The sequence below is a fragment of the Bos indicus x Bos taurus genome, unplaced genomic scaffold, assembly GCF_003369695.1.
Source record: "Bos indicus x Bos taurus breed Angus x Brahman F1 hybrid unplaced genomic scaffold, Bos_hybrid_MaternalHap_v2.0 tig00000424_arrow_arrow_42359540_42516313, whole genome shotgun sequence".
NCBI classification, from domain to species: Eukaryota; Metazoa; Chordata; class Mammalia; order Artiodactyla; family Bovidae; genus Bos; species Bos indicus x Bos taurus.
In genome coordinates, this window is record NW_020867215.1 from 129,311 (window position 1) to 142,421 (window position 13,111).

The 13,111-nt window shown below is 48.4% G+C and overlaps 1 protein-coding gene across 1 annotated transcript; it reads right to left on the reverse strand.

Moving 5' to 3' along the window:
- Window positions 1–247: 247 nt before the first annotated feature.
- LOC113888637 (collagen alpha-1(III) chain-like) lies at window positions 248–7,527 on the reverse strand. Its single transcript, XM_027535678.1, has 5 exons — window positions 7,242–7,527; window positions 3,114–3,240; window positions 1,832–2,141; window positions 1,059–1,759; window positions 248–920 (listed from the first exon to the last, which is right to left on the reverse strand). Exons 1-5 carry the CDS (start codon window positions 7,525–7,527, stop codon window positions 854–856), a joined length of 1,491 nt encoding a protein of 496 aa, XP_027391479.1. The 3' UTR covers window positions 248–853.
- Between the last annotated feature and the right edge of the window lie 5,584 nt (window positions 7,528–13,111).

A 13,111-nucleotide genomic window follows, 5' to 3' on the forward strand; every position in this document is an offset into this window, starting at 1 on the left:
GGCAATTCCATGAGGATGAAAGAGTGAGGAATGTGGAATTTAAGTGACTGATTAAGGAACACTAGGTGTCTTTGTAGGGAGATAAAATATAAAATATTCTAGATCAGATAGTGATGATGGCTACACAACTATATAAATAGGCAATCACTAAAATATAGTGCTCAAAGGAGAATTTTTGGGTATATGATATATATTTCAACTTAAAATGATTAATTTGAATTTTTTTTCAAAAATAACAAAACCCACATATTATCCTCAGTGCTTTATTTGGTTCTCACTCTAAGCTCTGTAGACATAAACAAACATGCCTGTGTCTGTGTGTGCATGCTCAGTCGTGTTTGACTCTTTGTGACCCCATGGCCTGCAGATAGCCAGGCTCCTCTGTTCATGGAATTTTCCAGGCAAGAATACTGGAGTGGGTGGCCATTTCCTACTCCAGGATATTTTCTGGATCCTTCACTGTTTCTTCAGAATTTGTCTCCAGAGCAAGGAGTCAGCCACCACCACTTGCCTAGGCTGAGACTCAGGGCACACAGAGGAGTGGGGACATGCTCTGGTGGGAAAGAGGGAAAGTGTGTCCTGCTCAGAGCATGTAATGTGGGGAAACCAGAGGCAGGCTGGCAGGAAGAGGGCCGTCCCAGGTGACTGCTTAGATGAGATTTGGTTTCCCCCATTTGGTACTAAATAGAAAGGAAGAAAAATAAGGAAGGTGGCAGTCACTGACCACGCACTGAATCCTGGAGCCCATTGCTGCAGGGGCTGGGGTCTGGTTTTCCAGGTCGGCTGCTGCAGGGCAGGGCCTCGTGACTGGAAGGAGAGGTTCCCCAACTTCCCAGTGTGTTAAGAAAGTTCTTTATTTCAACATCCTTCTCTGGTCGTCTTCAATTGGACACTCTGTGGATAAACTTGAAACAGTGTTTCTTAAATTAACTGCAAACAAAGGTAATAATTACGTTATTGTTGAGTAACAATGATAATGTTAATTTTCATTATAATTAATTTCAAGATTTCTCATCAAATACCTAATTACAATACAAATATTAACAGAAATCCCCAACCTGTCGGGCCATCTGGTCGACCTCGCCACAGCAGCCACCAATCTGTCAGCTTTGTGATTCTCACACAGATGTATCCGTGTTTCATACCCGGGAAACACAGCGCCTCCACACGGACACCATCCTTTCCACTTCTGAGCCCGAGGAGAATAGAAGGGACTCCTGGCGCCCCTGGAATAGGTGCAGCCCGACCTGCAGGAAACCCGTCTGCGGAGTCCTGAGCACTTGACCGGGAACCGTGGCCGCCTGGGGGACGACCGTGAAGGCAGCGGGACGACCGTTCCCCCAAGGAGGCAAGGAAGCGCTTCCGGCGCCCTTTGGGGAGGAGGACGGGCGGCCCGTGGTCCCTTGCGGTGCCTCCTGTTCTGGACACCAGGGCCGGCCGTCTCCGGGGAGAGGACACACGTTTGTGAATCGGGACTATGGGGGTCCATGGGGGAGGCTGGGAAGACTGGACATGTCTGCGTGCGTCCGTGTGGGCCGCACCTCCGGGCGCGTGGGAAACATGAAGAAGGTGTAACCCCGCGGACGCCGGCGCCGTGACCTTTCCTGCTCGCGCTCAGCTGCCCCGGCGGTGCCCGCGGGCAGAAGGGGCCCCGCGGCGCGCTGGTCCACCCGGCCGGGCAGCGACACCGCCCGCCGCCGCCCGCCCAGGCCGCGGACCTGCAGCTCGAATCTCCGGAGACAGTAGGCTCTTCCCGGGTCTCATGGCACCGGGAGCGTTGCCGCTGTCACCCCCGGCCTCTGGAGCTCTGCCCCGGGCTCGGCGGCCGAACCTTCGCGGGAGTCGCCAACGTTCCCCGGGAAGGGACCGGCTCACGGCGGCCGCTGGGTGGCTCCCGACGGGCGGCGCACACGGCCCCGGGCGGACCCCGACCGCCGGGCCGCCCTGACGCCCCGCTTGTCCCGCGCGTCCGCCTGGGAGCCGGCTCCCGGCCCGGCAGGGCGCGGAGACCCAGACACCAGACGGGAGGGCGGGAGCTGGGAAGACCTCCCCGGGCAGCTGCGGGAGAAGGCGCGCTCCTCAGCGATTCCCGAGGCTGGGCCCCAGGCGGCCCAGAGGGCAGGTCCCCGCTCCCGGGTGGACTTAGGAATTTAGTGAGACTTAGACTGTGTGGACTGTAAAACTGAAACCATGAAAGGACTGGGTAAAATCATGTATGAATGATTTTTATTCTGTGGAATAGAAAGAGTGGAATCATGATACAACATTAAAAAAAAAAACAAAACAAAAAAACAGTCTCTTCAGAAGCCATCAAAGAAATTAATGATAAACATCCATAAATCCACCTTTTCATATTCCACACGGAAGGTCCAATGATAACAACTCAGCGTGGGAGGAACATTTGTGCAAATACTTGTGTACTAAGATTATTGATATTAGTATCACTCAGTATAAAAACAGAACATTCAGGAAACAGCCATTAAGAGGGATCTGGGAAGGACATTTGTATCGGTACTGACTTGGAAAGATCTGTATGATGAATTGTTGGATAAAATAGCCAAGTTATAGGATTTCCACTGGTGCTAAAAGAAAAATATATATATACATTTGTACATTTATCTTTTAAACGAACTAAGATGGAAAGGCAAATGAATTAGAACAGCTAAAGCAGTTTTATAAAAAGAATACAATCTTTCGCATAGCTTGGCACCTGGTGCCAGAAAGAAGTGTCTTCAGAAACCAAGACGAGCCACACCACCTGCTTTTCTGCCTCCTCCTCCTGTGGCCTCCAGGCAGGCAGCTGGCATCCTAGCCCCTTAAAGTCACTGCTCCACTCAGACAGACGCAGATCCAAGGAGGGGTTGGTATGACCTTGGCTCTGCAGACTTGGGCTCCTCAGCCTCTTGCCTCATCCTGGGAGCCCCCAGCCAGTTAGTCATCACCCCAGTCTTTCCCACCAGAGGCTACTGGCCCCACTCTGCAGGGGGCAGCCCTTGTCTCTATGAGCTCTGAGCTGTTTTCCCAAAGGAAGGATTTTCCCTTTGCACTGCAGGTATGAAGCAAGGGGATAACTGACTTTTTGCACCTGGACCCATCGCACACTTTGTCCTCACATCTGGCCCCTATTATCCCCATGAGGGTAGAAGAAGGCCATTCCCTTTACATAGGAGGTGTGAGTCAATGGGACGCCTGAGCTTTCACATCTGGACCTTTCATGCACATTTGGTATGCACTCAGCTCCTGAAGACACAAGACAGAGACAGGGTTAGGCCTCTTAGCGTGGTGTGGCCATTGCTTCCATAAAATATCCAGGGTCTCTAAGCAGCACCAGGGAGGCAAGAATAAAGAAGCATGCAATCATTCAAGCCACACACACACACACACACACACACACATGGAGAGACTATAGAATCCACCTGATCCTAAGGGAAAATGCAACTCTGGAATCAACCACGTCAATGTGTCATGCAGAAGATCATCTAAATGACCTGATTCTATAACAAATTTTCAATTATTAATAAATATTTGCTGTCCTTGTGTTTATTCTGAGATTACTGAGAGTAACATGGCCAGTTTTACATTACTTAAAAAAGATTTATTTCATGGGGCAAAATTTAATAAAACTTTACTTTTCTTCAAGTAAAACTCCAGCATACAGTAATTAAAATACTACTTTCCTGAGCCAGAGCTGGCAAGTTTTTCTAAAGGGCAGATAGTAGATATTTTAGACTGTCATATGACCTCTGCTGCATCTACTCAATTCTGTTATTGCAGCAGGAAAGCAGTCTTAGATATCTTTATAGACACTGCAATTTGACAGCCATATAATTCATATGTCTCACAAAACTTTATAACATTTAAAATAATAAAAATCATTCTCAGCTTTTAGGTCCAACCAGCACAGGTTGTGGTAGAATTTGACCCAGGGGATGTAGGATGCTATGGCCTGATCTATAAAACCACAGTGGAACTGTGAGGGGAAGCATGCTGACTGAAACCGCCCACCCTGGCCAGGCACCACAGTAACCATTGGCATGAGTTGTTTTATGACAGGAGGTCCTGGTAAGGAACAGGGAACTAACAAGCCTCCAGCAACTGGAAGAGTTCGGGAAAGGTCAAAAGGAGACATCACAGGTCCGACCACCTCCCAGAATCCTTCTCTCTGGCATCCATCTTGGCTGAACCAAGATGTGCACCAGCAGGAAGGACTCTGAGTCAGAATGATTGGCTAAAGACAACCCAAAAACTAATCCCATCACTGTAAAACCCGAGACTGTGAGCCGTGTGGCAGAGCTGTTCTGGGTTCCCTTACCCTACTGCTCTCCATGCGGGTGCCCTTTCCCAATAAAATCTCTGGCTTTGTCAGACATGTGTCTCCTCAGACAATTCACTTCTGAGTGCTCAACAGGATCCCAGTTTCGGGCCCTGGAAGGGTCCCCCTTCCTGCAACAATACCACCTGATGTGGAACACCCACTTTGTTCTCAGGAATCAGTGACCTGTAAGGATGTGGTTGTGAGCTTCATCCAAAAAGACCAGCCCTGTCTTGTGATGCTGGAGACATCAGTCATCTGTGGGTGAGACTGTCACTATTTAATAGAGAATCACCCAGAACAGCTTGGCCGGAGTCAACTCTCATCCCCACCCCCCACCTCTTCTAAGGCTCACATTTACCTGAAGGACATTTTTAACAAATTATATTTTAAACTAGCCCTGAAAGAGAAGACACTTTTCAGACAAGCACAAATGAATAAATGAATTATAAAACTTACTACAATGTTCTCAAGCAGTTTAATATTTCACTATATGGGTTTTTTTCTCTATAAACTAGCAAGTTCCATAAGGGTGAAGGACATCTAAGAAATTACATAAACAAGATCAGAGCCCTGGGAAGTCCTAAATATCTGTCTCCTTGAACTGAGAGCTTAGGGCAAAACTTAGCAACTTCCCATATTTTAGCTTAATATTGAAAATGGATTTTAGTGATATTTCCAATTAAAGTTTTCAATGCATCAGTTTAGCAGGGGACTTACCAGAGTGAAACTCATCTTTCTTGCAATAATCCAGTTACACCCCCACGAGATGCCTGTGCCTTGAGGCTGTGCAGTTAGAAACTGCCCATATTATCAGGGAAAGAGTGCACATTTCAAAGCAGGTTATGTGTTTAGGAGAGAGTGGAGGGTGCAAGGTGCGGGGAAAGGAACAAGTCCATTTTCCTGGAAGGTAGAGGAATCAGGTCCTGATTCACTGAATTGGGAGCATCTATTTTCCACATAGATTTTCAGAGACGCAGCTGGTGAAGACAGCGGATTGGCGCTGAGCTTGGCTGTCCTCCCACAGAAAGGAGAGCTGAAAATACCAGACTACTGCACATTGGAGCAGCCTGACAAGGCCGCTGCACAGAAACCCCCCTCAAAGCCTGATATGCCAGTCAAGGTTGTGGACAAAAACAAAAAGTCCCCACAAAATTACAGCCAGGAGAAGTGTGCATCCGTCTCCCATTTAGATGTGGAGGGAGGCAGCCCAGGGTTGGTCTGGCAGGGCTGTCCCAGAAAGCTCCATTCCCATCCCAGGAATACTGTTCTGTCATCCCAGGGGTGTTTGCCCCCTCCAGGGTGGACAGGGAGCAGAATGGAGCCTCCCTTTCTAGGCTGACGTTCCCAGCAGCAAGACAGCAGGAGAAGAAGAGCCAGGTTCTTTCACCTAGAAAATAGTCAACAAGTTGCACAAATTGTTTTCCCTCCATCCTGGAAGGAGAGCTTGTCTCATAAGCATCCCAGCTTCAGAGGATGATGGGAATGTCTGTAGTCTCGGGCAGCCATGTGCTCAGTTCAAAACTGAGTGTGCAATCACCCTAGGAGAGAAGTGACCAGACTCCTAGGAGCCAAATGGGCGTGTCTGCCATGTTCTCTCTACCCATGCCCTTCCCAGAGCTCTTGCTGTATGAGAGTTTGTCCTTCAAATTGCATCCATTCACATTTCAGGAATGGGCTGAACATCATGAGTTCATGGGTGGTTCTCATTAGATTTGCTGGTAGGCCATTGATTGAACTCCACTGCTAACTCACAGAGTGTCTCTGGCCAGGGGTGGCACTGGGGCAGGCAGTGTGGGCGAAGAATAATAAGGTACCCAGTGGGAGCACCAAGGTGTCAGCAGAGGCATCAAATCACAGGGGAAAGGAAAACACGGGGGTACACTTGGGGTCAACACCCACATAGTGTTGTAGGAAAATAACTACAATTAAGTAATTACTTCCCTGATGGTTCAGATGGTAAAGAGTCTGCCTGCAGTGCAGGAGACCCAGGCTTGATCCCCAGGTGGAGAAGATGTCCTGGAGAGAGGAGTGGCTCCCACTGCAGTATTCTTGCCTGGAGAACCCTGTGGACAGAGGAGCATGGCAGACTATAGTACATAGCGTTGCAGTCAGACCTGACTGAAGCGACAGCATGTACGCACACAGACACCTTAACAAGAAGACTAGTGAAGACCAGAGACATCAAAAGAACCTAGACCTTTGAAGAGCTTCGAGAGTGCTCCATGCCCAAGATGTAAATGGAGAGTACATGGAAGGCGCCGACTACAGCTCCCCCTATGGCTCCTCTTGTCTGTCTCCCCCATTAGTAGGTCAAGAATGAACCAGGGGACCCTGAGTGTCTGGGCAAAGCAGAAGCCCGAGGGCAGGACCCATCCTCCCTGGCCAACCCCCTTCCTTCTGTCTTCACAGCCCAGGGGCCTCAGACACCTGTGCTCCATGCCACACACCCGTGTAAACAGGTGTTATCACTTCTCCTAAAGACTGAAGCACTCTGGCGGAGAACTAGCACCTCCCAAACAGTGACACCCAACTTTAGACTAATGTGAAATTTAGGAAAATACAAATTGATGTTAAAACAGCTTATAACATAGCTTTTATTTTCACCAATGCCTGCATTATACAATTAGTCATAAGTAATCTTGTTCTAAACATAGGCTTTTAATTTAGAAATAATGCTGTTTTCTACTTTTTCAAAAATGTACCTTTGCAGCCAATGTTCAATTCCTCCCATGTCTTCTTAACCAAAGCAGACTTTTTTTTTTTTTTTTTTTTGCATCTTCAGAGACCCTGTCAGAGTGTTTCCTGAAGGTTAGGTGAGAGTTTCCCGGGTCACAGTCATCCCTTCTCCTGTTGCCAATCCCTTCTCCTGTGCCAATCAGCACAGGTGTTTTTTTTAACCATAAACGCTGGTTCTGAGAGCACTCACTGAGTGACTGGCTCGCATAGACACGGAGCACTTTGTCCCCATCAGCGTCTGTGGCTGGTGTGGCCACTTGGAAGCAGCCTGGCATCCCGGCCCTCATGCTGGGCGAGCCACCCTGCTGGCCCCTTCCTTCACCGCTTCCACCCCCAGGATCCCAGGGTGTTAGACCCTCGGGGCCGCTCTGCACTCCTACCTGACCCCTCACGGGTATGGACAAGTCATCCTTGTGCCGGTCCAGGAGGAAGGAGGTTCCGTCACAGCCCAGGGAGACCCACGGAGGGGGCCCCATCCCCTCAGAGGCTCAGGACTCCTCACGGAGGTCCTGAGGGGGGTCTTGGCAGCTGGAGGAGCCTCAGCGCCTGCCCTCTGGGTTCTCACCCGCTGAACAAAGACTGCAAATGCCTCTGGAAGTGGGGTGGCTGTGGGGCAGGTGAGACTCGAGTGGGTCCAGTGTGGAGGGCAGGGGTTTCCAAGTTGCAAAGCACAGGCCAAGTCTTTTCTGAGCTGGAAGTATGGACCGCTCAGAACCTGCCCACCAAATGGAGGGATTGGTTGCCATCCTTGTTGAGGCAGTCTGAGCATGGGCCAGAAAGGAATCTCCAGGCACAGCATTTCAGAAGGCAGTGGGTTGATTACAAACAAAGAGATAATGTGGGCACTGCCAGCACAGTGGGCTGACCTCCTGGCAGACCAGGGAGATTTGGCAGTTTTTGTGGGTTTAATAACCAATTTTTATGGCCTCAAGACAAAGAAAATTCCTGCTGTAGGGCTGGCATCGGGTGATTGATTAGGGTGCTATGGGGTGTTTACTGGAGTGGGCATCTTTGCCTAATTGGGAGTCAGGAAGCTTACTAGTGATGATTGGGGGTTTTGGCAATGGTTACAAAGGGCTGAGTTACCTTCAGAAGTGTCGTTGGTCCTGGGCTCGGCTTCTGTGGCCTTGGACAGGACTCACCAGCCCTCAGTGTAGGTTTCTTAGAGAGAAATGAGGAGATGGTGGAGAAGGAGAGCTCCTGGTGAGAGCCTGACATCCATCCTTCTTGATCTCAGCACAGGAGCTGCGGGTTTCTGTGTGTGCAGCTGTCCCCAGGCCAGAGCAGCTGCCTTCTCTGGGCCTGATGTTCAATCCTGATTACGTAAGACAGATGCAAAATGAGAGTTAAGACCTTCGTCAGGTTGTCCTCTGACCCCTTCATTCACAGCCTGGAACAGTGCTTCATGACACCTGCTGTCCCCACTACACACTGAGGGCTCCCTCCCCAGAGCACATTCATGGAGGCCCACTTTGTTCCTGGCCCATTCCAGACATGGGCTCAGCTGTAGGTCAAGCAGGAGGCTGCAGACCCCAATTCTTATATGAAACTAACAGGCTCAGAGACAGAAAAAATAAAATGTATGCAAAGTCCAATGGTAATATGTATCTTGGGGAAAAATAAAATCAGGAAGTTTAGGTGAATTTCAGAATGTATTTAGAGAGTAATCAATGGGGATGGCAGAGTGTTCTGAGCTGGGAGAGCAGCAAGTGCCAAGACCCTGAGGCCACAGTGGAAAGCATGTTCAGGGTTTTAATAGTGTGGATTCTTTGATTTTTCTTGAGTCTATTTTCCTTTCTCTTTTCTAGCTCATTAATATAAACCTGGGCACCAGTTTCTTGAATTCAGCATATTATATTGTGGTGAATCAAAGTGAAAGCTTCAGTGATTTTGGATCAAGTGAGCACCTGTTTATTGAGTGGTCTCCCTGGGCCCGGCACTCTGGGAGTAACCAGGAGGCTGTGGAATGGATGTGAAGGTCTCTCCCTTGATGACCTTGGTCAATGAATTTCCACCATGTCCTGAGGCCCCTTTTACTCCACTTTCTCCTCACCTCACCTGGGTCATGAATTCTGGTCCAAATGCTCTCATATATTTATCCTCTGTAATTCCTTCCAGATGTTTCTAACCGAAGATCCACCAAACTGCTCAAAGGCAATGCAGCCCCAAATGAGTCCACCCTTTAAGGGTAGCCACTAATCACCCTGCCCTCAAGTCCCAGGAGTGGCGTCTGCCTCGTCACAGCCAAGCACCTCCCACCGTGATCCCACCACTGCAGGGCTCCCCACTGTTCTCTCCAGCCTCAGACTGCACACTGACCTTCACCTCTGCACCAAGCCACTCCCCTCAAGTGGAGGGCAATCGCACACAGAACACCATGTGTGGTCATTGCCCGTAAAGAGGAGCTATGCCAGAGCAGAGGGCAGAAAGGTTTCCCTGAGCAGGTAGAAACAGGCCAGTGTGGCAGCAAAGTTCACACAAGGGTTGAGGCCAGCAGCACACTGCAGCCCCTTCCCCCAGTTCCCCAGGGGGGCCTGTGATCTCAGGCTACCGTCTTGGTGGGCTGCCTCCTGTGTTAGAGGGATGCCCCATTCATTCACTCATCTTGTGTTTGTCTTTGCACCCAGTGCCAAGCTTCAGCTAGATAACTAACTCACCCTTAGAGACCCAGTTCAGAAGTTGCCCACTCCATAAAGACTTGCTGATGGCCACCCCTTCTTCTTGGTGCATCTGGGCTCATCTGAAACTCCCCAGGGCTCTGATCATGCTTGATTACCTCTCCAGCCTGTGAGATCTGTGAGGAAGGAACTCAAACTGTGATGATGCCTCAATGAGCAGTAAAAGAAACACACCGCATGTGAGTTCATCAAAGGTCTCTTTCTTCTCTTCCCTCTTTCTGGGACCAGGGGCTGAGGGGCCGTGTCTCACCCTCACCTCATCTGACACTTCAGTAGTTAGCAGGATTTTTATTTTCAATTGAATAAAGAAAGTTCATGACTGTACGTCCTTGAGAAACAAATGGCAGGACTCCTTCCAGATACCCGAGCCAAAAGATGACATCCTGGGAACATAAGCTGTCTGGGCCCCTGGGCAGCAGGAAGTGGGGACACAGAAACAGTCTTTACCCTCTGCCACCAGGACACGCTTGCTCCCTCTTTGGACTTAACCAACAGACCTCATTATAATTAGCTGACTACAGCTGTAATTCAAGGTCTCTCCTTGGATGGTCTGTCTTTTGGAGACAGATTTAGAGGTCACCAGACCTCAATTCTCAGAGAAGGCAATGGCACCCCACTCCAGTACTCTTGCCTGGAAAATCTCATGGGCAGAGGAGCCTGGTGGGCTGCAGTCCACGCGGTCACTAAGATTTGGGCATGACTGAGTGACTTCACTTTCACTTTTTACTTTCATACATTGGAGAAGGAAATGGCAACCCACTCCAGTGTTCTTGCCTGGAGAGTCTCAGGGACGGGGGAGCCTGGTGGGCTGACGTCTATGGGGTCGCATAGAGTTGGACACGACTGAAGTGACTTAGCAGCAGCAGCAGCAGAAATTCAACTTACCCAAATCTGGAAACACTATTTTAGACAGACATTCCTAAAATATAATTATTCTTAATAGTTTATATCTCATTTACATTTTTATGAGTTTTTTTTTTCTACAGGTACTTTCCTTGTTGACAAACTTGTAACAGATATAACAATATAACAATATTTAACTTATAATAAACCTAGGCACAATGAAAATATTAAGCTTAATGTTAATGACTCTTAGACATGTCTATATTAGATTAGCAAAGAAACATTAATACTAGATATTTCATATTGAATATTTCCCAGTTCACGTGAATCTGATATTCTTTTAGGTTAATTTCTCTTGTATTTAGAATTGTCTGATTTGTAAGTACTTATTTTTCTTTGAAGTGAAGTGAAGTGAAGTCGCTCAGTTGTGTCCAACTCTTTTCCACCCCATGGACTGTAGTCTAACAGGCTTCTCTGTCCATGGGATTTTCCAGGCAAGAATACTGGAGTGGGTTACCATTTCCTTCTCCAGGAGATCTTCCTGACCCAGGGATTGAACCTGGGTCTCCTGCATTGTAGGCAGATGCTTTACCATCTGAGCTACCAGGGAAATGTGACCCACAAATATATGGCCAGCTGGCTTTCAACCAGCATCCTGAAAGGACAGTCTTTTCAACAAGTGGTGGTGAACAACTAGAGAGCCGGTAAGTGAACCAAACCACCCACTCCCCCCAACCCTTACTTTAAGAACGTTTATTCTTCAACTTTTCTTTAGGCCAATTAAATTAGAACTCATTTACCATTTTGGCAATATTATTAAAACAAACCAACAAAAGACACACACTGAGACAGATAAATCGAGACAGACAGACAGAAATCTCATAGTTTTCCACTTGACATTTAAAATGTCTCTTTGACCACCCCCTCCCCCACCCATTTTTTTGAAGTTCTAATTTGCCCAAGGCTGAGGTCTCAGGCAAAGTGGGCTGTGTATTTCAGGGACACGAAAAGGGTTAACTTCAAGCTTTTCCCTAGGCAGTCTTTTTAACAAACTTGTTGTTTTTAGTTGCATATGCAAAAAGAACTGGTTCTGCAGTTTCCAAGAAAAATTTTTTTCAGTTTAACCAATTTTCTCCAGAGTCTAAAGAATATCATGGCCATCCTGTGTCAGAAAGTCACCTTTCCTTTCTGTAGTCATAGTTTTATATCTAAATTATAGGCCAAATAGTGCTCAAATTGACTCTGATGTCAGGGGCAGATCAGCAGATAAAAATCGTGGATTGTCCCTCTGGTTGGGAGGTCTTTGTCCCATGAGAAGGATCTGAAGGGTTAAGGGAATTTGCAGGAGTGGGGGAAGCTTGGTCCTTCCCCACCCTGAGAAACAGGAGTAGTGACAAGGGAATTCTTTAGGATGTTCAGGGGTGGGGGAAGTTGGTTTCCTCCCCACCTGAGAGATAAGCATAGTTAGAAGGGGATCTTCAGAATGTTAGGAGAGCTTTTGATCCTTCAGGCTTTTGAATATAGGAGAAAGACCTGGACCAAAGGGAACCTCAGAATCCTCTCCAAGAGATCATGTGGGCATGAAAGGTCGAGTAGGGGTCGTCTAGGAAACCTGATGGAGAGAGACAGAGGGGGACAGGAGACAGGGAGGCAACAGGAAGACATGCGGCATGGGTCCCTGAGACTCGGATTCCGACTGAGGGCCCCGAAGGACTGAAAGTAAGGAGATTCTGAGTTCTCTCACTGCTTTGGGCAAAAGCTAGTGTGCCTTTCAGAGGCCATTTTTGGGGTTCCCCACAGCACAGGAGTGTGGCTGGGAGGAGCTACCTCATGTCCAAGGTCAGGGGCAGCAGCTGAGAGGAGCTACCTCACATCCGAGGTAAGGAGCAGCGGCTGTGCTTTGCTGGAGCTGCCGTGAAGAGATACCCCACGTCCAAGGTAAGAGAAACCCAAGTAAGACGGCAGGCAGTGAGATAGGGCACCAGAGGGCAGACAGCTGGAAACCACAATCACAGACAGCTAGCCAATGTGATCACATGGACCACAGCTTGTCTAACTCAATGAAACTAAGCCATGCCCGGTGGGGCCACCCAAGATGGACGGGTCATGGTGGAGAGGTCTAACAGAATGTGGTCCACTGGAGAAGGGAATGGCAAACCACTCAGGATTCTTGCCTTGAGGACGCCATGAACAGCATGAAAAGGCAAAAAGATAGGACACTGAAAGATGAACTCCCCAGGTGCCCAATATGCTACTGGAGATGAGTGGAGAAATAACTCCAGAAAGAATGAAGGGATGGAGCCAAAGCAAAAACAACACCCAGTTGTGGATGGGAATGGTCTTAGAAGCAAGGTTTGATGCTGTAAAGAGCAATATTGCATAGGAACCTGGAATGTCAGGTCCATGACTCAAGGTACATTGGAAGTGGTCAAACAGGAGATGGCAAGAGCGAACATCGAGTTGGACTATAGAGAAAGCTGAGCGCCGAAGAATTGATGCTTTTGAACTGTGGTGTTGGAGAAGACTCTTGAGAGTCCCT